The sequence below is a fragment of the Xenopus laevis genome, chromosome 8L, assembly GCF_017654675.1.
Source record: "Xenopus laevis strain J_2021 chromosome 8L, Xenopus_laevis_v10.1, whole genome shotgun sequence".
Taxonomy (NCBI): Eukaryota; Metazoa; Chordata; class Amphibia; order Anura; family Pipidae; genus Xenopus; species Xenopus laevis.
In genome coordinates this window covers 15097777-15123171 of record NC_054385.1, presented here as the reverse complement: position 1 = coordinate 15123171, position 25395 = coordinate 15097777, and the positions used below count along the sequence as shown (strand labels likewise).

The following is a 25395-nucleotide window of genomic DNA, read 5'->3' as shown; positions in this document are numbered from 1 at the left end:
GGGCTCCCGTGTAGCTAGAAGTCTGGGTGCGGGCCACATGAAATACACTCACAAAGAGTGATTTGCAAATAGTCCAAGCGAACGTGGAGCGCACACCATAAGTGGAATACAAAAGCTGGGTGCCGGTCTGTATATATATACACACGCACACACACATACACATTTGCACCCCAATCTAAATATATTTTGCACAATGTAGGTTCATATACAGAGAGCTATGGTAGAACTGGATTGCATAACTACTGAGTGTTACTGGGCCACACAGCAAAATCATTTAAGGATCTGTTTAATTAATGGGACTAAACCATTCTGCATAAGCCTGTAATAAAACTGAATATCAGTCAGACAGCTCCACTGGAGCCCCCCAACCCCCCCTCCTAATGACACTAATCTGTCCAAATAATCAGCTAGTTTGGATCCCTGCACTTCCCCCAGGATCTGGCAAGTATTTGATGACACGGCATTCCTCTTATGGATTACACTGCAGGGCCGGCCTTAGGCCTATTGGACCAATTGGGCCCAATAGGGCCCCACACCTCTGGGGGCCCCGCACCACAGGGCAGCACAGATAATATTTCCCTCAGCACATGATGCTGCCTGGCCTGCCCCCAACTTTGAGAGTCCAGCCCATCCCCAAATCCATAGGTCCAGCCCAACCCCAACTCTGATAAGCCAGCCTCTCCCCCAACTCCATAGGTCTAGCCTGCCCCCAACACTCATATGCCCAGCTTTCCTCCAACCTTGATAGGCCCTGCCTGCCCCCAATCCAACCAAGCTTGCTCCCAAGCTGAATCGGCCCAGCCTGCCCCAAACTAATTGGCCCAGTCCACTCTCCTATTTCCTCCCTCTCTCTCTTACCCTACGTGCCCTATTTCATCCCTCTCACTCTCTTACCTTGTCTGCCCCTTTCCTTTCTATTTTGTGCCTGTATGCCCTTATTTTCCTAAATACTTGGTGTGTCAGTAGCCAGCAACACTTTGTCTAGGGGCCCCGCCAACATGGTCCCGATTGGGCCCCACATTTGATAGGATCAGCCCTGTTACACTGTATCCGCAGCAGCACTGAACTGAATATACTTTGGTCACCCAGCAGCCCTGTACATATTCCTCTGCTCTCCCCCCAGGATTCCTGGCTGTACCTCTCCCTCTGCTCTGCCCCTGTACATATCCCCCTGCTCTCCCCCCCCCCATTAGCAGCCCTATACAAATCCCCACTGCACTAGGATCAGAACGTGGGGTAGGCAGTTGAAAATGGTGCTACTTGATGGGGGTGAATTTCTGGGAAGGGGTGGGTGGGTGGAATTGAAAGTTCCGACCAATGACTCTGTAACCTCTCTTCACAGAACACTGGGGATGGAGCATTGGAATAACTACTAGATATTAGTGGGCCCGCAGCAAATTAAATTTAGGGCCCCAAAATATTGACAAGTTTGTCTAATCTACCAAGATATATTAAAATTGCTCATTAATTAGGGCCTCGCTGGGCCCCCTACACTCTTGCCCCCCGCCTGCCAGGGACATTGTGCCAATGAGATGAGATAAGTCGCCTCAGGGAGTAGTGCAGAACAAGTTCCATGGGGCAGACAAATGCTACTCTATTGCACTCTCTGCACTATGCAATACGGCCCCCTCTGGAGCAGGAAAGGTAAGTGCTGGGGGGCAAGGGGGACTGGCATCTTCAGAGCTGCCACAGGTGGCTGAGAGGACAGAATCACTCAGGACCTCTCCCTGATGCCCTGAATGATGCCCTCCCTGTATAATGCCTCCCTGTATGATGCCCTGTATGTATGATGCCCTGTATGATGCCCTCCCTGTATGATGCCCTCCCTGTATGTATGTATAATGCCCTTTATGTATGATGCCCTGTATGATGCCCTCCCTGTATAATGGCCTCCCTGTATGATGCCCTCCCTGTATGTATGTATGATGCCCTTTATGTATGATGCCCTGTATGATGCCCTCCCTGTATGTATGTATGATGCCCTGTATGTATGATGCCCTGTATTATTCCCTGTATGATGCCCTGTATGTATGATGCCCTGTATGATGCTCTCCCTGTATGTATGTATGATGTCCTGTATGTATGATGCTCTGTATGATGCCCTGTATGTATGATGCCCTGTATGATGCCCTCCCTGTATGTATGTATGATGCCCTGTATGATGCCCTCCCTGTATGTATGTATGATGCCCTGTATGATTCCCTGTATGTATGATGCCCTGTATGATGCTCTCCCTGTATGTATGTATGATGTCCTGTATGTATGATGCCCTGTATGATTCCCTGTATGATGCCCTGTATGTATGATGCCCTCCCTGTATGTATGTATGATGCCCTGTATGATTCCCTGTATGATGGCCTGTATGTATGATGCCCTGTATAATGCCGTGTATGTCTGATTCCCTGTATGATGCCCTGTATGTATGATTCCCTGTATGATGCCCTTTATGATGCCCTGAATGTATGATTCCCTGTATGTATGATTCCCTGTATGTACGATTCCCTGTATGATGCCCTGTATATACCACACTGACCTCACACAGCAGCCCTGTACACAATGTGTTAAGCTGGCCATAGACTTTATTCTTCGTACAATGAAAGATTGTTCATTTCAATGTAAAGATCTACAACTAACCACTCAGATTAAATAAAGTAGTAAAAAGTACAAAATCACAGAATGCTCAGGCCATTAATTGACAGACAGCAGTCGTACGAAAGTTACGTCTGACAAATAGTAGTGACAGTCTTCCATTGATAGACAATACATCTGATACAATTTATAGGCAATACATGCAGAGATTTTATCTATAGCCGACAGAAACCTTCTAATCAGCTAAAAAAAAAACGATCACTATGGCACGAAAAGTGTGGGGAAGATTATTCTAGTCCGGAAATCGCACAAACCTTGGCTTCGTACAACTTCATGCTTGTGTCTATGGACGGCTTTAATCTAGATGCTCGGTATGCATCACACGAAAAGCACAGACCCCATTGCTGTTCCTCTGCAGCCCTCACCTCTTCCAGGTCCCTCTAGGAAAAACTCCCTAATGTAGTATGCCTCCCAACTGTCTATTTTATGTTTATTCGCGGGACAGTCCTGATTTTGACAGCTCAGCCCAGATTGTTACTGAAATGTCCCCTACTTTCTCTTTGATCTCCTGCGCTGAACAGTCAGAAAAAGATACAACGTTTCTAAAACGTAATTGGCTTTTGGCAGAGAGCCCGGAATATGTGGCAGATGAACCTGGATACTTTTGTAACAATTTAAGCAAAGAAGCAATTGTAACTATTGAATATAAACCGGCCTCCTGGGGAAACTGTGCCTTGCAGCTTACAAGGGCAATTCACCTTCGTTAGCAAAACTGTAATAACGGGGAAAAAAACACAGAAATATGTGGCCACAAACACTGGTGTGGTCAAAAAAAAAATCATCATTTTGTCCCTCTTTCTATTTCCAAAATGTAGGGAGGTATGGTAGTACTGCACCTCTTTACCCAGTGCCAACAGATTATTATTTTTTATTATTATTGAAAGAAATACACTTTATTATATATATATATATATATATATATATATATATATATATATATATATATATATATATATATATATATATATATATATATATATATATATATATTATTAATAAATAAATGTGTGTTCAGAGAGCTCATTCCCCCTCCCTGAATGGACAGCAGCTGCTCCTTCTCCAGACGGTCATGTGATGCTGTGAAGTGGGCTAGACACGCCCCTATGATACATCACACCCTCCCCTCCCTCATCTTTGTCACATGGTTGTGACATCACAGCCTTCTCAAATTCACTCTAGCATTTACCCATTGCTTATGGATCTCCTGCTGCTGGGGCGACTCACATAGCTACGTCTGAATGAGGGGCAGCTACATTTCCTGAGCTGGCAAACAAAGGCCAACCCTACTGGTTGTAGGTTGAAACCCATGCCAGGGGTGCTCCTCCCGAGGTTGGATTTAGCCAGTATCCAAGGAGTCAGCTGAGTGCGAATAGCAGGAACGTGAGTGATGGTGAGTAGGGCTGTGCCAAAAAAAAAAAAAGGAGGTTGTGGGGGCAGAAAGACAGATTTAAGCATTTGTGGGCACTGGCAGAGATGCCATGACTGTTACTGTATGATCTGGGGTGGTAATGCCATGATCCTGGTCTTTTTGTTGCTAGGAATGCAAGCTCTGCAGGGGAATTACTCCAAGCAGTAGTAGAACGGCTCTGCCAGTCTCAGGCAGTGATACTAGTTCTGAGAGAGTGATGGCAGTTATGCCAAGGTGTGAGTCATCTAATATAAAATAAATCACGCCTGCAGTCCCATTGTTTGTGCAATGTGCGGCAGTCATGCCAAGGTATGAGTTATCAGAGGCATTTATGCCTGCGGTGCCCTTGTTTTTGGCAGCCTATACGGGTGATAGCGCATGGAAAGATTTGTAGCCCCAGGAAACTTGTGTGCTATTGTGTCCTTTAATAACTCTGAAGCGAGAACCATAATGCATATGACGGAGTCCAGCTCCATACTCAGTTTCACATATTGGGGCAGATTTACTAAATCTGCCGGGACATCGCCAATTACTAACAGGCATAGAGGACAATTCGCTAGCACAGTTTCTTGCCCTATCGCCAGGCGAAGGATCGTTACTCCGCAAATTTACTCAAATGCAAACTTTACCTCCTTCGCCAGAGTTTCCTTCTCCACCTTAGACCTGGCGAACTGATAAAATCAAACGACATCCTCCTCAATTTGATGTCATTGACATCTTATCCTGTTCGCTGAAAAGTCATAAAACCATTTTAAAACGGCATTGCCTTCAAAAGTCCTAACTTAGTAACTTAACAAAAATCCTAAGATTATTGTGTTAACATTTCTTTGCAGCCATTTGAGGGGCATGGCACATTTGTTTTAGGGGGGGGGCTCATGTTTAGAGCATTAGAGGATCTCTTTTGTCTTTATTTTGCTTCCTTGGACATTTGTAATAATAAGTGGCCACTGCATTTACACCAACATCTCTTACACACTGCATTTTCACCTTGCTCCCCTGTGTTGCGCTTTCTTCCATTCAGCCGCAGGGGAGCGCAGGAGTAGACACAGTCTATTATTGTGAAGGGGGCTGTACTCACACAGACGCATGTAAGAGCCAAACGCAGGTGGGACGCAGCATGTTGCATTTCACCTGCATTCGGCGCATACATGCAGGGCCGCCATCAGAAATCGCAGGGCCCCATACGAAAAAATTTCCTGGGCCCCCTGGGCTGCACCCACCACAAGCGCCACCTACAGGTGGCAGGGCCCCCCTAAACGTGAGTTGCCAACTACAGAAGGGAGGAGGGGAGCACAGGTGGCTGCATCTTCTTTCAGTGACAGCATTTTCTTCCCTTATTGATTACAGAATTTCAAGTCCTGGTAAAGCTGCATGGTGATTGAATGAGCTGGAGGAGAAGTTCAAACCTCAGCTATCCAGTCCCTGAGCAGCTCAACAGGACTTAAACGCAGTGACCAATAAGGGAAGAATGGACAGAACATACCTCCCCTTGTGCTCCCGCCCTACCTTCCCTAAGTCAACAGCATTCAGAAAGCAGGGGGGCGGCTAATCAATAAATTGCGGCGTGGCTGTGCCCCCCCTTACCTTCGGGGCACCTACAACTCTCCCCCCTGTCTCCCCCTGATGGCTGCCCTGCATAGATGCGTCTGTGTGAGTACAGTCGCCTTCAAAATAATTGACTGCGTCTATTCCTGCGCTCCCCTTCGGCTGAACGCAAGAAAGCGGAATGCAGGGGAGCGCAGGTAAAAATGCCTGTGTGTAAGGGCCCTAATAAAGACATATATATGACCTATGTGTACCTGCCCTATTCAAACTGACCTAACCACCAGTGTACTAATGAAGTTTCACTAGGCAGAAATAAACGTTTGCGAAAGTTCACTTTGAAATGCTGGCGCTGACGAATTAACGATAGCAAAACTTCGCCAGCGTTCGGCTCCCGAGAAGGAGCTTCGCATTTTAGTGAATTAGTGTAGTGGTAGCGAATATGCACCTGGCGAAATGGCGCACAGTATGGCGAAAATTCGACCCCTTTAGTGAATTTGCCCCATTATATCCATTCTTTAAAAACTTTACAAACGTTTAGATAACAAAAGTAAAGCAGGAGTGGCCTATCTAAAGAGGAAGCAGACCCTACACCTAGGGGGCCCAGTAACATGTAGTGTTACTACTGTAGTATCCATGACCTGGAAAAACTAGTAAGAAATAAAACTAGTATCATCACTGTAACACATTTTCCATTCAATAGGAGGTGGCAGCAGAAATGCTCCGTAGCCAGGGAAACTCATAATCTGAACTGCTGCCATTTACCTTACTAATGATACAAGGCTGATTAGTAATTAATCCAGATTCACAGCATAACAACCAGTGCATAATCAGTCTTATAGCATCAACTTTCGGTGAATGTTCCGATGGTTTACGGTGAACCATAAGCTTTGTTTCACAACAATATCCCAGAGTCCTCCCCGCACCCCAAACCTTGGAACATAATCAGTTTTTCAAAACTTTCTTAAAACTGGGCATCGGCCAGGACAATAGCTAAGCCCGTAGCAGCTGTTGGGTCTGCCATCTCTATTGTTAAACTGTGTATAATGGTGATGCAGGGGTGTATGGAATGATATGTAAACATTTGCTATTTTTCCCGTTTGTTTTTAGGTGTGAGTTTGGCAGACACAAATGGTTCTTCACTGTGAAAGTGACGAGGTTGTAGAATATACTGCCTGGACATAGTGTGATGGCTGTTTCTCTTAATGCCTTTAAGAGGGGCTTGGATGTCTTTTGGGACCAGCCAAATACCCAGGGCTGCAGTTAATTTTATGTATGTATACTTACTATATATATGCTTCATATTTTACGTAAGCATGTGCGTGTTTAGGGTTCAAACCAATGGAAGGGGCAATGGAAGGGGCTCTGAAGTACAGCAGAGTGGCTATAACATTTCAGTCAATGTGTAAAAGAAACGGATCCGCACACACACCGATTAGTGCAGTTGGGGATTAAGCCCCTTTATTCAGCCACCAAACATCAACGTTTCGGGGGGGAAACACCCACCCTTCATCAGGTGGGTGTTTCCCCCCCAAAACGTTGATGTTTGGTGGCTGAATAAAGGGGCTTAATCCCCAACTGCACTAATCGGTGTGTGTGCGGATCCGTTTCTTTTACACATTGGTTGCTAAGGGACCCGGCCGGGTCAACGGAAGGAACGCACCACCAGCTTGCAGGATTGGTGAACTACAGGTGTACGGTAGGATAATTACATTATAACATTTCAGTGACATTGTTTTGAGCTAAGGTAGCACAGCAAAAGCATGCAGACCCCTGTGCTACAGTGACCAACCCTTTTAAGGGCAGAGACACACGGGTAGATTCTGGGAGATTAGCCGACCGGCGACAAATCTCCCCTTCTTTGGGGTGACTAATCTCTCCCAACTGCCTTCCCGCCAGCTTGAATGAAAATCGATGGCGGGATGGCACTCGGAGCGATTCGTTTTCCGAAGTCGCCTCACGAGGAAACTTCGGACGGCTTCGGAAAACGAAGCGCTCTGAGTGCCATCTCGCCGTCGATTTTCATTGTAGCCGACGGAAAGGCAGTTCGGAGAGATTAGTCGCCCGAAGAAAAGGAGTTTGGGCAACTGATCTCCCTGAATATGACCGCGTGTCTCTGCCCTAAAGGAACAATAACACCCAAAACTGAAAGTGGATCAAAGTAATTAAAATATAATGTACTGTTGCTCTGCAATGGTAAAACCGGCGTGTTTGCTTCAGAAAGACTACTATAATTTATTCATATACAAGCTGCTGTGTAGCCATGGGGGGCTTCAAGGAGAAGGTAAAATATTTTTAGCACATAACAATACAATATTGTTTTATCTGTTATCTGCTATGTAACCTGTGACTTTTCTCCAGCTTGAAAGGAGAAGGAAAGGTCTTTTTATTTGGGGTGCCAAAAGTTAGGCACCTACAAGTCATCACATGTACTTACCTGAAACCCCAGGCTCCTATTAGGAAAAAACTGCACCAACCCGTGATTTTTCCAGCAAGCACCATTGAGCGATCATCTTCCGGCTTCTTCTTTCGTCTTCCCGGGGCAGACGCACGCGCAATAAAACAAAATAGCCGACTTTGTAGTTAAAGTTCGCTTTTCGCGCTACTGGCATGCTTATGCTGCCCCAAGATGGAATGAATAAAGGCGAATTTTAATCGTAAAAATAATTTAGAGTGCTGTCGTTGGAGAGAAATGCGCTACTGGGCATGTGCAGCCTCAAGAAAAAAGAAGAAACCAGGAGACGATCGCTCCGTGATGCTCGTTTGAAGAATCCCAGGTAAGTATATGCAATCACTTGGGTGCCTAACTTTCGTCACCCCTAAGTAAAAAGACTTTCCTTCGCATTTCAAGCTGGAAAAAAGGAGAAAAAGTCACAGGTTACATAGCAGATAACAGATAAAACTGCCGGGTGATGTTGTGATGCTGATTCAGTTAATGACTATAAGAATGGCTTGGATGATTTTTTGGACGGACATAATATCAAAGGCTATTGTGATACTAAGCTCTATAGTTAGTATAGGTATGGGTATATAGAATTTAATTAAAAGTAGGGAGGGGTGTATGTATGGATGCTCGGTTTTCATTTGGAGGGGTTGAACATGATGGACTTTGTCTTTTTTCAACCCAATTTAACTATGTAACTCTGTGCTGTGTAACCTGTGTCTTTTCTCCTTTTTGTCCAGCTTGAATGGCTGCCCCTATGGCTACACAGAAGCTTGTTTATATATAAACTATACTCGTCTTTCTGAAACAAACACACTTTTACCAGTGCATGCTAACAGTAATTTTTTTTGGGTGTTACTGTTCGTTTAAGGATACAAATCTGTACTATGCTGAGGAGGAAGCAGCTGTATGGAGACAGTTTCCCGTTGGTGTAAAAAACATCATCTGAGCTCACTGACACGTGCAGAGGTAATTGTTGTCCCAGGCTAACACAGCAGTGTGAAATGGGGGGAAAGCCTCGGTGGGCGGATTGGACATGGTATTTTGAAATGCCAGGCTGTTTACTGGTTTAAATACTATTTATAATGTAACCCCTTCATACCACAGATAAATCGTGGAAATGTGATCACTGGAGGGCACCATACATTCTACAGCCTGGGGTTGCCCTTTGAAACACACTGTACCCACATGGTTGCTGGCAACATGCAGAACAGGAAATTCAAAAGAGTCTGGCAGTAAAAGGGTTAAACAAATAAACAGATGTTCCCCCTTAACCCCCCCTCCCCTCCCCAGGCAGTGACTTTTGCCCTATTCTCTCTCCCCCACAGGCACTGACTGATGCTCCTGGCAGCCCATGAAACATGAGAATCATAGTAAGTACTGTGACTGATGAGGCTGTTCATTACGTAGTCACATTAGTCCAACCAGATTGTATTTTATCTGTGGAACTGTCAAATCATATATATATATTTGCAAATATAACATAACTGGTCTGACAATAAGAAGGCACTGAGTGCAGGGTGATATTTACTAGTCATTTGTGGCTGCTGTTGGTTTAGGGCAGAGACACACGCTCAGATATCTCTTCTTCTTCTGGGCGACTAATCTCCCCGAACTGCCGGATCTACAATCTAAATCGCAGGTGGGATGGCAATCGGTGTGCTTCGATTTCCGAAGTTGCCTCACGAGGAAACTTCGGGCGAATTCAGAAAACGAAGCGCTCAGAGTGCCACACCCCCCCGGCGGCGATTTAGATTCTAGCTGGCGGAAAGCAGTTCGGGGAGATTAGTCGCCCCTAATAATCGCCAGTTGACTAAATCTCCCCGAATCTGAGCGTGTGCCCTTACCCTTATTCCACAGATCAAGCTGTACATATAACTCATGGGATATTAAAAGGAAAATTTACTTTCACATAAAATGGTTTTCATATAGTTCACCACAACCTATGACTCTTGATTTTCTATTTTATAACTGGTTTAAATGGGTGGCTCGCCTTTAAGTTAACTTTTAGTATGTTTCTACAACAGCCAATTCTAACAACTTTTCAATTGGTCTTCATTATTTCTTTTTTATAGTTTTTTAATTATTTGTCTTTTTCTTCTGACTGTTTCCAGCTTTCAAATGGGGGTCACTGACCCCATCTATAAAAACAAATGCTTTGTAAGGCTACACATAGAGAGGCACATTTATCAAGGGTCGAATTTCGAATTCACATGAGTTTTTTTAAAACTTGCCTAAACTGCCATTCGAAATTCGAATAATCGAAATTTATTAATAAAATCAAATTTATCCAACTCGGACGAATTAAAATTAACCCTAAAATTCGAATCGATCAAACTCAATTTGAGTTTTTTTCTGCGAATGTCAGGAAGGCTGCAAACATCTCCAAATTGATCCCTGGACCTCTCCCGTTGACTTGGGGTAGGACTACACGGACGTTTTTGGCGCGTTGATCCAACGTGACACGACTGTCGTATGCAGACGCTGCACGCTGCGTCTGCATCCGACAGTCGTGTCGCATCGGATCAACGCTGCAACTTCATCCAACAATGCATTCACTTACCTTATTTCCATCGCATGTGATTGGTCGCAGGCATTTTGTCGCAGCGCGTCGGATCAAGCTGAAAACGTCTGTGTAGTCCTACCCTTAAACAACAATTCAGCAGTTATTAGGTGGCAAATAGTCAAATTAAAATTCTTAAAGGGCCAGAGTATGATAGATCTTGAAAACTCCCTAGTCAAAGTTGACAGTTTTGACCATTAAAAAATTTGACCCTTGATAAATCTGCCCCTTATTGTTGTTGCTACTTTTTATAACTCATCTTTCTATCCTGGCCTCTCCCATTCATATCCAAGTCTCTTATTAAATCAATGCATGGTTGCGAGGTTAATTTGGACCCTAATCAGTCCTATCAAGTTTCTTGTTTTATATTATGGTATTCAAAGTAGCGACACCCTCGAATATAGCCAATTAACTTTGCTCAGTCATTTTTGTTATTCTAGCTAATTTGGACCGTAGCAACCAGACTGCTAAAATGGTAGAACTGTGGAATAAGAAGCTGAATAATTAAAAAACCACAAATAATAAAAAATGAAAACCAATTGCAAATTGTCTCAGAATATCGCTCTCTACATCATACTAAAAGTTAACTCAGGTGTACAACGCCTTTAAGTTTTAAAAATGAATTGATTTTGTTTACCCTGCCATTTTTTTTTCCAGTAGCGGCCAGTCGTCTATAGCATTTGCTCTATAAACTGTAAGGGCAGACACACGCTCAGAGTCGCCCATCAACAAATCTCCTCTTTTTCAGGGCGATTGCAATTGGTACAGCAATCGGTACGCTTCGTTTTCCGAAGTCGCCCGAAGTTGCCTCACGGGGAAAACAAAGCACTCCAAGTGCCATCTCGCCAGTGATTTACATTCTAGCCAGCGAGAGGCAGTTCGGGGGATTAGTCGCCTCGAAGAAGAGGCGATTTATCGCTGGGGGTGACTAAAACTCCCCGAATCTGATTGTGTGTTTCTGCCCTTACAGTTTCATACATTAGTTGATACATTGTTCAGCAGCAGTTTCAGTTTGGAGTTCACACAGCAGCTGTTCCAACTGATACATTTGTTTCTGGCACGGCTCTGATCTTTATATGCAATCACTATACTGTATCCATTTCCTTCCTGTGAAACCAAAACACTTCTTGGTGTCAGATCCTGATAAGCAACACTTTCCAAGAGCCTGTTTACTGCACTAGGAATACATTTTAAATGTTATTTTAAAAAAAGTGGGACCCTGAAAACAGGGCCGCCACCACTAATCAGTAATTGGCCTCCCTTTGGGGGAGGGCCCTGTAAAATAATTAGTATGGAACTCCACGTTTATATTCGCTGCACTACTGGTTCTGACTTTTGAAATGACTTACCGGAAGTCAGCTGATCATCTGCTACGGAAGTCAGAACCAGAGAATGGAAAGGGAAATTCAAAGTCATACACCAAGGACTTTCATTTACATTTTTAAACGGTTTTACAGTGTATTTGAAAGTTACTCGTAGTTCAATTTTCCTTCATTACGCAAAAAGGAAACTGTATTTTGGCTGTAGTTCCCCTTTAAATATGTTATGGTCTTTACTTTCTTTACTCTTTATTCTCCTTTGCACTCAGTTTTCCACTTCTCAATATCAGGTTTGACCTTGCATTTCATTTGAATCTGAAAGCCATGTCCCTGAATGTATTTAGATTCACATAACACAGAACATAAGCTCCAGTGGGTACTTCCATGTCTTTTCATCATATTTATTTTCCCATTAACATGTAGTAGGCGTCACAATGCTTTTACAAATGGGGAAGTCATAGATAATCCATTGCATGTGAACAACACACAGGTATGAGGCAGACTGCATTTTCTTTAAGCTTCGTGTCTATTGGGGAAACTTTGCTCTGTTTGGCAAGTTCCAGACTTTGCCCCTTTCCCCCCACACTAACCTTTTCAAGGCTGGAGGGGGTCCAAATCACTAGTGCAGAGAGCACAATTGCTCTTTCTACACTAGAAAACCAAAATTTCAGGCTTGAAAACTGGAAATTGGATTCTCGGCCCCCAATATCTGGCACTAGCCTTTCTCTCTCTCATTAGTGTCTGCTCACCAACTTGCAGCACTTCCCTGGCCATTCAATATAATAGCCACGAAACTTTGGGACAGGTTTTGGGGTCTTCACATCCATTCTCAACCTCGAGGTCAGGTTGGACCTGGATTGAGAAGGGACAGGTAGGGTAGGTGTGCATTGGAAAGTCACGAGTGTCGATTCCTGTATATCTGGACAACAGACGCTATGTGGGAACAGAAACAAAAAAGCTGTATAACTGAGTTGGGAGCCAAAAACGGTTTGCCTTCTGTGGCTAGGGTTGCCACCTTTTCTAGAAAAAAATTCCTATATATTTATCTTTTTTCCCTATTGATAACATTGGGATCAACCATCATTATTACTGGCCAGGTGGCAACCCTAGCTGTGGCTGCTAGCTACAGTAAGCCGGAATACATGAGTATTGAGTTATTACTGTCATGTACTAATATGGGGATATTTTCTGATAAGGGTCCAAGCTGAGCGAATAAATTAAGTATAGTCACTAACTAAGGTCCTATAGCCAGATGAATCATGTCTTGATTAGTCCATATCTTATGTTAGTCAGCATCTCCCTGTTCATTGCACTGATGACCCCATGACTCCTGGGTATTTACTGAGTTTGCTTAGTAGTGATCTGCATAATCAGTGTTCACCATGAGGTATCCCCAGAATTATTAGTGTGTGCATAAATTAATGCAAAATCATAAGACCAATCAGAACTCTCTTCTTACTAATAAGTTAAAATGACCCTGACACATTCCACTTCCTTATAGAAAGGTATCCGTGATTTATATAGATTTTAGTAAACATTTTATTTGTTTTGCGGTACCTGCAGACCCGGTTGTGCGTGGGAAGCCTATTGCTATGTGCAGTTCTCTGGCTTTGCTGGATGAAAGTCAACACCAAGGAGAAAGCTGATGAGCAGCAAAGATCTTTACCTCAAATACTGACACTGTCGGGATACAGTCGTCTCCCAGATGGACAGGTTAGTGGAGAGCCCCTGTTGTGAAATACAAGGTTGTTAGAGGTCAGTAAGAAATTCTGTGACCATATAAAGGCACAAGGCTGCAGGATGAGTTATACAAGGAACTCTGAGAATCATCCATGTATTATAAGGGATAATGTACCCCCACTGTAAATGTTAAGGATATTAGAAGACAACGAGGCCTCTGTGACCATATAGACATAAGGCTGCAGGCTGAGTTATAAAGGGAACACTGAGTATCACTTGTATTTTATAAGGGATAATGTACCCCCTACTGTAAATGATAAGGATATTAGAAGTCACTGAGAGGTTTTGTGACCATATAAAGACACAAGGCTACAGGCTGAGTTATACAGGGAACTCTGAGTATCACTCATGTATTATAAGTGATAATGTACCCCCTACTGTAAATGATAAGGATATTAGAAGTCACTGAGGGGTTATGTGACCACATGAAGGCACAAGGCTGCAGGCTGAGTTATACAGGGAACACTGAATATCACTCATGTATTATAAGGGATAATGTACCCCCTACTGTAAATGATAAGGATATTAGAAGTCACTGAGGGGTGACCATATAAAGGCACAAGGCTGCAGGCTGAGTTATACAGGGAACTCTAAGTATTATAGGCATACTGTACCCCCTATTGGGAATTATAAGGATATTAGAAGTTACTAAAGAGTGACCATACTGTAATATAAAGCAGCAGTCAGTATGATGTTATTAGGGTATTGTTCTGGGTCAGTTGGTTAGCACTGGTGGATTGCAGTGGGAGGTCCAAAGTTCAATTCAGACATGGGCACTATCTGCAAGAAGTTCATATGCTCTCCCTGGGTTTTTGTGGTTTTCATCTGTTCCCCCCCCCCCCCCCCCCCCCACACACACACACACACACACACTCACACTCCAAAAAAACAAGCAGGAATATAAACTACCCATGATGAAACTAGTGCGGGTTTGACAAGGATCATAGATAGTAAGTGCCACTGGGACAATATCATTTTATAAGTATGCACTGAAAGGTTAAAGGGATCATGGGTCATGGGAAAAAAAAAAATTTTCAAAATGAATCAGTTAATCGTGCTTGTCCAGCAGAATTCTGCACTGAAATCCATTTCCCAAAAGAGCAAACATTTTTTTTTATATTCAATTCTGAAATCTGACATAGGGCTAGACATATTGTCAATTTCCCAGCTGCCCCAAGTCATGTGACTTGTGCTCTGATAATCTTCAATCACTCTTTACTGCTGTACTGCAAGTTGGAGTGATATCACTCCCCTCCTTTTTCCCCCCAGCAGCCAAACAAAAGAACAATGGGAAGGTAACCAGATAACAGCTCCCTAACACAAGATAACAGCTGCCTGGTAGATCTAAGAACAACACTCAATAGTAAAAACCCATGTCTCACTGAGACACATTCAGTTACATTGAGAAGGAAAAACAGCAGCCTGCCAGAAAGCATTTCTCTCCTAAAGTGCAGGCACAAGTCACATGACCAGGGGCAGCTGGGAAATTGACAAAATGTCTAGCCCCATGTCAGATTTCAAAATTAAATATAAAAAAAATCTGTTTGCTCTTTTGAGAAATGGATTTCAGTGCAGAAGTCTGCTGGAGTAGCACTATTAACTGGTGCGTTTTGAAAAAAACATATTTTCCGATGACAGGATCCCTTTAAGACTTTGTAGCTACTTTCAAAACGTTGGTAGATGAAGGGAACACTGTACTTTTTACACTATTTTGCAAACTGGTGCACTATTTTACACAAGCCCCTATTTAGCCTAAAGCCTACATTGGCTGTCCAAGAAAGGCAAGGAAGCGCAGTTCCCCTAGATTTTTATCTAGTTGCACCTATTTTGAAACTGGTGTAAAAAACGAGGCTTGGCCTTTTTGCAGTTCACATGTGTCAGAAAGATGAAATTATCTGTTGAGAGAAGGGCAATCATCATAAGGCGGACTCCAGTCAGGGGTCCAAGGGCAGGGTTTTTGCATAATGTGGGTTGGCTGGGATGGATCAGGGTCATGGCCATGCATGTGCTGGGCATTTTATTCTGGAACCCCATTTGATGGTAGGGCTTTACTCCCAGGGGCTCAGGGTGCTAATAATAAGGCCCCAGTGGGGGAAGACATCCTATTAACTTAATAGTATGGGGCCCAATGATTATTGATGACACCCTGAAGAAGCAAGAGATTTCCATTGCATGGGACATTGATTATTGTCGTTTCCCTTCAGCCTCTTTCCAGGAATCCCTGTAAATCATGTGCCGTGGTGTCCAGTTCAGGGCAGATGCTGGGATCAGGCCTTGGGCCTCAGATTGATCAAGCTGAATGTGTCCTACGCATGAACACAGCTCCAACTCTGGGCTATGAAACAGACGTGGGCAGCCGGAGCTCTCTAAGGGTGGTATCCCACACCAGCGTCCCTCTTCTACTGCGCAATCAGACCTACTTCTTTCAGCAGTCCCAGGACACTGTATATGTCATCTGGGGTCCACTTAGGCAAATGGACGTTGACAGCGGTATCACGTATCGAGTTCTGCAACACGCTAAAGGGAAGTACCCCCAGGTGCAGATCTACACGCTAACACAGAGCATGATGGCACACTGTGACCAGGTCTTCCAGAATGAGACAGGGAAGAATAGGTGAGCATACTACACCCAACCCAATATATGTGCTTTCCAAGCCAAGACCAAGTATATATGGAAAAATATTTCTCATACATTATACCAACCAAAATATTAATAAACCATCTAGGCATATTGCATGGTAACTTTCTATGTCTCACATTTGGTTGGTTGATGGCATGTCAGTGGGTTTGCTAATGATGCCAGTTTTGTACATTTCAGGGCCATGTCTGGAACATTCCTTAGCACTGGTTGGTTCACCATGATTCTGGCCATGGAGCTGTGTGAAGAGATCACCGTGTATGGAATGGTTGGCGAGAATTACTGTAGGTAAGCATTGTTGTGGGATCTGGTAAGGGAAAGCTACAGCAATTACTGCAGGAGGGGAACACACTTGGGTAACTACTATAGGGAGTAAAGGTGTAGGGTGAACGAAGGGAGGAAAAGGGCAAGGGAACACTTTTGGGAGTCTTAGGGCAGGAAAAATAATGGGAAATGTAAGTCAAAGCTAGTCCAAAATGATATAGTACTGCAGGGAGCTGAAGAGCACTTACTGAGGGTTGGAAAGGGCAATGGACACATCTTACCACCCATTCCTTCTTCACACTTTAGAGAGCGGTCTAACCCCCCTGTGCCTTATCACTACTACGAAAAGGGGAGGCTGGACGAGTGCACTATGTACATGATGCACGAGCGAGCTTCAAGGGGAGCCCACCGGTTCATCACAGAGAAAGCTGTATTTGCCCGCTGGGCACACAGGAAGCGAATCCATTTTGCCCACCCCTCATGGGGCGCTTGAAGAGAACTTGAATGTCTCCATCTATTTCACCTGTTCATAGTTCCAAACCTGGAGCGGTTTCCTCCAGCAATTAATACTTCACACTGTTGGAACTCTACAGTGCTGTACACTCAAATACTGTACCCTGACGTCAAGAGCTGACAATCTAATCTGTGAATACTGAGAAGAACTTAGCAGGGATCCCAGGCTCAGTTATATGGAAACCTTTTCCAATAGGGCACCTCCACTTCATAGGGCAGCGACTGTCGTCAAGCTGCTACTTCGGTAACAAGCAACTGATAAACCCTACATGTGTTGCTGAGGTTTGGCAATATTGGGAGGCCGCCAGTGACTGCGTTATATTGTATTCTCTTTACAGGCTGAATGTACTGTGGTAATATCCATGTTGGTGTGTGAAGTACAATGGGGAATTTAGGACCTGAATATTTTGTGTGTTAGTAACAAGTGACACAAATGCTTCCCTCGGACTAACAGGCTCCTTTCTGCTTTTAGTGCCAAGATAAACGGGCACCTTAGTGCCTAGATAATAAAGTGTAGTTCTGTTGTAAATAGGGATGCACCGAATCCAGGATTTGGCCTTTTTTAGCAGGATTCGGATTCGGCCGAATCCTTCTGCCCGGCCGAACCAAATTCGAATACTAATTTGCATATGCAAATTAGGGACGGGGAGGAAAATCGTGTGACTTCTTGTCACAAAACAAGGAAGTAAATAATGTTTTCCCTCTTCCCACCCATAATTTGTTTATGTAAATCAGGATTTGGTTCGGTATTCGCCCGAATCTTTTGAGAAGGATTCGGGGGTCCGGCCGAATCCAGAACAGTAGATTCGGTGCATCCCTAGTTGTAAACCATATATATATACACGCACAGTTTAGCCCAGTTCAATAATGAATAAGAACAGTTACAAGTTATTTTACCAGTATATTGGAGCCCCCAGGAGAGAACCCAACAATCCTGTGCTGTCTCATAGGGGCAAATTCACTAAGAATCGTAGTTGCGCCAGGCGCAAATTCGCCGCACTTCGCCAGGCGTAGTTTCGCCAGCGCTCCGCAAATTCACTAAAATCCGAAGTTGCGCACAGGGGTAGCGTAAGTTTTCGAAGTTGCGCTAGCGTTAATTCGCCAAGCAAAGCGAAGTTTCGCTAGCGATGGTTCATTTGCATACGGCGCCAAATTCAAATTTCAATGGAGGAATACGTATCAGCACTACAAATGCCTAGAAAACCTTCAAAACATCAAATAAAAATTTTATTTTGCCCTACACATGTGCCCACTGTATAGTTAAGTTGCCATGAGTCAGGAAATGTAGGGGGGAAGGAGGGGAGCCCCAAAAATTTTTTCGATCTTTTTCAGCCTATCACCCATAATATAGAAAACACGCCAGCGTTTTTTGGGACTTTGTTGACTTTTTTTGAAGCAATCCCTACCTACTCTATTGCGCTTCGCCTGGTCTGAGGTGGCGAAGAAAGTCTAGCGTAAAAGGTGGCGTTCAGAACAATGCGCGCATTAGTGAATTTGCGTAATTTCCTTCCTTGCGCAAATTCGGCAGGCGTAAGGGTGCGAAGTTACACTAGCGAAATTACGCCAGCGTCCGTTAGTGAATTTGCGAAGTAACGAAAATGCCCGACGCTAGCGAATTGACGCGAGCATTCGGCGCTTAGTGAATTTGCCCCATAGAGTTTTCAGGTGGTACTTTCAGTGGCGGAACTAACGGGGGAGCAGGGGGTGCGAGCGGGCCAGGGCCCGCACCCCCTCAGGGCCCCCCGGCATTCCGTTTGTCGCTGAAAATGCGGGCAAATGCGGCGGTACGGAGGGGGGCGGGGCCCGGCTGCGCGTCACGCACCAGGGCCCGCCCCCCTCAACGAACGCTACTGGGCACTATACTTACTGGGAGACTCACATAAGGGAAGACCTTGAGGGGGTGGGGAAAAGGGGCATTTAGCAGTATTATACAATCATATGTAGGGTTGCCACGTTTTGTGGAAAAAAATACCAGCCCTCCTATATATTTATCTTTTTTCCCTAGTAATAACATTGGGATCAACCATAATGGTAAATGGCAAAATACCAGCCAGATGGCAACCATTATTATATGGTAGCAGTATTAAGAGAGCACTTTAATCCACATTTAAATTACATTCTGCATTTCTTCGCACTGACCGGCTCTACCTAATTTTGGAAGGACTCGTTCCACCCCTTGTTTACTGTTAGCAACACCAATGCAAAAATGGTTCTGTTCTGTTATTATTTTCCTTTCTGTTTTTAATTATTTATTGGCAAGGCTCTGTTAACAGAGAATCAGCAAAGACTAAGCTCCAGTTCGAGATGCTAGGTCTGTTCTAGTCTTGCTGAACTCCAACTCCCAGCATGCTCCTGTGGCCAGGGATGAGGGAGACTGCAGCGGACTGATACACTGAACACTTCTGTTATGTTCTGGTGCTTCCTGACAAGGAAGTTCATTATTACATGGAATCATGGGACTGAAACTGATACGAATGAGGTTTTTATCTACTTCTTGTTTGTTTCTTTTAATTGACTATTAAATTGTATGCTGCTGCTTTTTAAACTCTCAGCTTGTAAATTGTTACCTGCGCTCTCTCATTTGCAGACTTCAAGCAACCTACTAACGTGGCCGATGCTGGAGCATGGTGGGAGTTGTAGTACCACAACAGCAGGACAGGTTTCAGGTGCTTACATTTACATAGGGGCTATTGGGAAGAAGGAGTTGAAGTATAATAATAATACATCTGCTCTGCTGTTACAATTCCAACTACCCCCACCCCACTGATGTATATTAATAGGGCTACTGTCTTACAATGCAAAAATAAACACATCCCATACTTACAAGTCCAGAGCAAATATACATTTTTATAAAAACTAGCATGTTTAAGAAGACAATTAAGGCATTTATATATATATATATATATATATATATATATATATATATATATATATATATATATATATTTTTTTTTTTTTTTATTATTATTATTTTCCAATATATGTATATATATATATATATATATATATATATATCAGGTACTGAAGAGTGATCACACTCACAGGTCTTAGAATTGTGTGTGGTGGGATATATATGTCTTCACTTTGAGAAAGGCTGATGTGCCATCTAATAAATTACATTTTATACAATTCTAAGACCTGTGAGTGTGATCACTCTTCAGTACCTGATATTACTGCACCCAGGCACCTGTGAGTATTTTTCGTGAGTGCCGGCCTCATTCTGCACTGAGATATATATATATTTATATATATCTCTGATCTGGGTTTTTTAATCTATTGTGCTTGCTTGCTCAATTCGTACATGTAAATCTTCACATAGAGCCGCACTCCAATACTAAATGAATAAAGTCATATTTATTGCATAAATTCGTGGTCACAAGAATTTATACAATAAATGGGACTTTATTCATTTAATATAGGAGTGCGGCTCTATGTGAAGATATATATATATATATATATATATATATATATATATATATATTAATTTATATATAAACTAGCAGCTGGCATAAAAATATCAGACCATAGACAAATTCCCCTCATCAGATGATGCCTGTGTACCTCTGTTTTGAATTAGTGCACTGGATTGGGATCGGGGCTTTGATTGGGCCATGTACAATTTGTTCTTGAGCCTCTAGTGTTATTTTGGCTTTGTGTTTGAAATCATTGTGCTGCTTTTAGATTAACAAAAGTTAAAAGCTAAAGTTTTTTTAGCTGCCTAAAACCAGTTCCTATTTTTGCATGCACTTAATGGACTCAACAAATGCCTGCTTGTTATAGCGGAAAGAAAGAAAGAAAGAAAGAAAGAAAGAAAGAAAGAAAGAAAGAAAGAAAGAAAGAAAGAAAGAAAGAAAGAAAGAACAATTCTTGTGTCCGACAAACAATCATACGCTTCAAAGTACCGACCTACAACTAACAATTCAGATTCAATGAAGTAGTAAAAAGAAGAAATCAGACATTGTTCTGGCCATGAATTGACAGACAGCAATCATATGAAAGTCATGTCCGACAAATAGTAGTGACAGTCACCCATTGATACCGTCAGATTGTTAGTCGGCAGTAATCTTCTAACCTGTCCCATCGACTAAAAGACCAATCGCCATGGTATGAATAAAAGTCAGGTTGATCCACATACGGTCTGAAAATCATATAAACCTTCGTTTCGTACGACTTCGTACAGCTTAACGTATCATCTCTGTGTGAATTAAAAGTCACAATATTTGCATCTATGGCCAGCACAATGGATTGGTTTCTGAGCTACCATCTAAGGGTAAGGCCACACTGGGTGTTTTGGAGAAATTTGGTCGCCTGGCGACTAATCGCCTCATCTTTGCGGCGACCAAATCTCCCCAAACACCTTCCCTCACTCTGCGCCGGCTAAAATTAAAAAATGCCATCGCTAATCACACGCGGCGGTTCATTTTACGAAGTTGCCCAAAGTTGCCTCACGAGGAAACTTCGGAAAACGAATTGCCGCGTGTGATTAGCGCCAGTGTTTTTTTTTCATTTTAGCAGGAGCAGAGTGAGGGAAGGTGCTTGGGGAGATGGGTCGCCTCAAGGTGAGGTGATTAGTCGCCAGGCAACCAAATTTCCCCAAAACGCCCAGTGTGGCCTTACCCTTAATCGTGGTGTCTAGTTTTACCATACAAACATACCACTAGATGTCTCTCTTCTCTATAAAATCAGTGTGCATGTATAGAAGAGGGCACTTAATGGTAGGTTCAGGGAATACAACCACTATCTTATTTATCCTTTTTCGATATCTGGGGGAAGATGTTAGAACAATTAATGCATTTTATTAGATTTTAGTGTCTAGCACCCATTAAAAAATCCCCCACTTCTGTTCAAACTTGGCATGCTGAATAACTATCCATATTATCCCTCAAAGTGGCCATAGACATTACAATTACAATCTTTCCTGGAGAAGATGTACAGCTGAATCGTCATATATACAGAGAGAAACAAAAGAATTCTACCTGTATCTGACGATTTAGCACTAACAATGTCCGATGTTTGGGTACCTTCCACGGCGCCAGCCCAATCAATGAGCCAACCGATATCCAAGTCTTCTGCTGATATTGGTCGGCTCATCTCCCACCATACACGCACCGAATATCGTATGAAAATTATTTATATATTATTTATGTATGAAAATGTTAGGCACCCCCAAGTGATTGTATTGACTTACCTGAAACCCCGGGCCGGTGCTCCTATCACCAGTTACCAGTTACACAGAGTTATACCAGTGAGCACCACGGAGCAATCCCCTTCCGGCTTCTTCTTTCTTCAAATTTCCCGCAGCAAACGCATGCGCAGTAGAATGAAAAAGCCAACTTTATAGTTGAAGTTCTGCGCAGTCGCGCAAAGAAGGAGGAAGACGGAAGAGTATTGCTCTGTGAAGAGGATGGCTCCGTGGTGCTCACTAGTATAAACCTGGGACGGTGCAGTTTTTTGCTGATAGGAGCACCGGCCTGGGCTTTCAGGTAAGTCGATACAATCACTTGGGGGTTGCCTAACATTTGGCAAGCCCAAGTGCAGGATGACTTGGGATAAATCGAAAAAAATCGATAAAAAAAAATCAAATCAAGTTTGGATAATTCCCTAGTCGAATTTGACAATAAAATTTTTTCGTAAATTCAAATTTTCAATTCGACACTTAATAAATCTGCCCCATAATATATGTAATAACAATTGGTATTTATTAGACTTTAAAAAAAATAAATCATGTTAAAACTGTTGGCGAAGGGACGAAAGAAACGCCGGCCTCTTCACTTTCACATAACCCTAACATTGTTAATAGTTGTGCTTTTCAAGCTAAAGGTGCTTCCTAGGGATAAAAAGCACCATAATTATGTTACTGCTGGGTGGCAATGGGATCTAGGGTGCTTCTCTGCCAGCTGAAATGCAACAGTGGAGAAGATCGAATCAGTTATTTTCCGTCTTGCTTGATGAAGCCGATATCTTTGCAAACACGTATTGCGGTTTTATTCACATCCTGTTTTACTGAGCAAGAGGCAGCTGGTGACCTCTAATGCTATCTCAGTCAAAAAGTTTCACTCTGCTGTATATATATATATATATATATTGTATGTATATATATATATATATATATATATATACTGTATATAGTCAAACTTGGCATGCCAGAGCTGCAAGGCACCAGTGCACCACCATGCTTCTATAGACACCGTTTTATTATCCAGTAGACAAACAACATGAAACAGTACAATGGGCTGAAACAAGTGCGTCTTTCCATCTGCAGAAATATATTCACAGATTAACAGACATGGATCAATGGTTTATCTGCTCACAGACACGAGAACTGAGACACAGCACAGATATACCTACTGTACATACAAGTTAAGCAGGGTGCAAACAATAGTCGGTGGATTATCTTGACACAGACCCTCCGCAGGGAACGTTAACTGCGGAATTGATTATGTTGATTATGTGTCGCAGAGATTACGGGGCCGCCATCCATATTTCTGAAAGCAAGGCCATGGGAGGCTTGAACCCTTTGTGTGTGAGCCACGGCTAGCACTATCAGTTGCCTAGCAAAGTGGTTTTTTTCCACAGGGAAAAAAGAACCTGGAAACAAATGATTATGGAATGTTGATACTTTCATGTCAGCATTGAATTGCTATGATTGGTGGCACTTACAGAGCTTTAGGTCAGGTACACACGCTCAGATTTTGGGAGATTTAGTCGCCCGGCGATAAATCTCGGAGCGCTTTGTTTTCCGAAGACGCCCGAAGTTTCCTTGTGAGGGAAAACGAAGCGCACCAATTGCCGGCGGGAGACAGGTCAGGGAGATTAGTCGCTCGGAAGAAGAGGAGATTTGTCACTGGGCGACTAATCTCCCGAATCTGAGCGTGTATCCCTGTCCTTAGGGTGGTGGCGCATGGAGAGATTAGTCGCCTGTGACAAATTTTCGCTACTGTGGGCAACTTCGGAAAAGCAAAGCGAGACTTATGTCATTGCGCTGGCAAATCCCATTTTTGTCAGCAGGAAGGCATTTCGGGGAGATTACTTCACTCTGATCATGGGGCGGCTCCAAGCCCACAATCCCAAGAGACTGCTCCCAAGCTTCCTCCCGGGTGCTCTGTCCACAGCGTCCCCACTACAATATATGGTACCAAGAATTCAGACAGCACTCTGGTAAAAGGAAGGCAGATTTATTGCAGTGATCCGTACTCTTTACGCGTTTCGGGAATAAATCCCTTAATCATAAACAACTAATTTCGGGGAGATTAGTCGCCCAGGGCCGTTCCTGCCATGAAGCAAGGTGAGCACCTTGCCTCAGGCGGCAGTGAACCACCAGTTACAAGGGGCAGCAAAAAGCCGCCTCCTGTAACTTTAAGAGCCGAATTTCCGTTTTTTAAACCGGAAATTCATCTCTGCTAGTGCAGAAAGCGCAGTTCACGCTCGTTGCACTATCGATGCCGCCCCTTTTGACGCGCTCCGACTCTAAACTTTTAAGTGCGGAGCGAGAAAGGGGGCGGCATCGAGGTTGCTGCCTCAGGCGGTAGCAGCCCACGGATCGCCCCTCTAGTCGCCCGCATTAGCGAAGATTTGTCCCTGATGACTAATCTCCCCGTTTGCCACCACCCCTTAAGTTAACTATTAGTATGTTATAGAATGCCTGATTTTAAACACCTTTTCAACTGGCCTTCATTTTTTATTTTTTTTAGAGTTTTTAAATTACTTGCCTTCTTAGTCGGGATCACTGACCCCATCTAAAAACAAACGCTCTGTAAGGCTACAAATGTATTGTTATTGCTACTTTTTATTACTCGTCTTTCTATTCAGCCCCTCTCCTACTCATATTCCAGTCTCTTATCAAATCAATGCATGGTTGCTAGGGTAATTTGGACCCTAGCTACTAAATTGCAGAAACTTCAATATGGAGAGCTGCTGAATAAAAAGCTAAATAACTCAAAAACCACAAACAATAAAAAATCAAAACCAATTGCAAATTGTCTCAGAAGATCACCCTCTACATCATACTAAAAGGTAATCTAAAGGTGAACAAACCTTTTAAGGGGTTCAGAACAATTCTAGAATGATGTTATCTAAGGTCTAGATTAAAATTGAAGTAGATGGAGTTGCAGACCCTTCAGATCTGAGACCAAAGAAGCAGAAATATTGCACAGCAGGAAAATAGAACATATATATAATAATAACCAATTCAACACTAAAAATGTAGCCTAGCATTTAATTAGTGTTCTTTTTGCCAGGGTCAGTGACGCCCCCCCCAACCAGATAGCATTTTAAAGTGCCAATGAAAGAGAGGCACAATAGGTAGGGAAATAAGTT

At 43.3% G+C, this 25395-nt stretch overlaps 1 protein-coding gene across 2 annotated transcripts; it reads left to right on the top strand.

The window, feature by feature from the left end:
• The first annotated feature begins 3769 nt into the window (after positions 1-3769).
• On the top strand, positions 3770-17679 carry LOC108705044 (alpha-N-acetyl-neuraminyl-2,3-beta-galactosyl-1,3-N-acetyl-galactosaminide alpha-2,6-sialyltransferase-like). Of its 2 annotated transcripts, XM_041573281.1 has the most exons (8): positions 3770-4039; positions 6710-6872; positions 8914-9011; positions 9371-9415; positions 13488-13637; positions 15869-16278; positions 16483-16590; positions 16873-17679. In XM_041573281.1, the coding sequence occupies exons 4-8, from the start codon at positions 9404-9406 to the stop codon at positions 17057-17059; spliced, it is 867 nt and encodes a 288-aa protein (XP_041429215.1). In that variant the 5' UTR covers positions 3770-4039; positions 6710-6872; positions 8914-9011; positions 9371-9403; the 3' UTR covers positions 17060-17679. The 2 variants fall into 2 exon arrangements, with proteins under 2 accessions (XP_041429215.1, XP_041429214.1); XM_041573280.1 differs by lacking the exon at positions 8914-9011 and having other exon boundaries at positions 3772-4039.
• The last annotated feature ends 7716 nt before the right edge of the window (positions 17680-25395 follow it).

Coding starts and splice junctions, on each gene's coding strand:
- LOC108705044 (XM_041573281.1), top strand. Junction 16,279..16,482: donor AATGAGACAGGGAAGAATAG/GTGAGCATACTA, acceptor TGTACATTTCAG/GGCCATGTCTGGAACATTCC. Junction 16,591..16,872: donor GTTGGCGAGAATTACTGTAG/GTAAGCATTGTT, acceptor TTCACACTTTAG/AGAGCGGTCTAACCCCCCTG.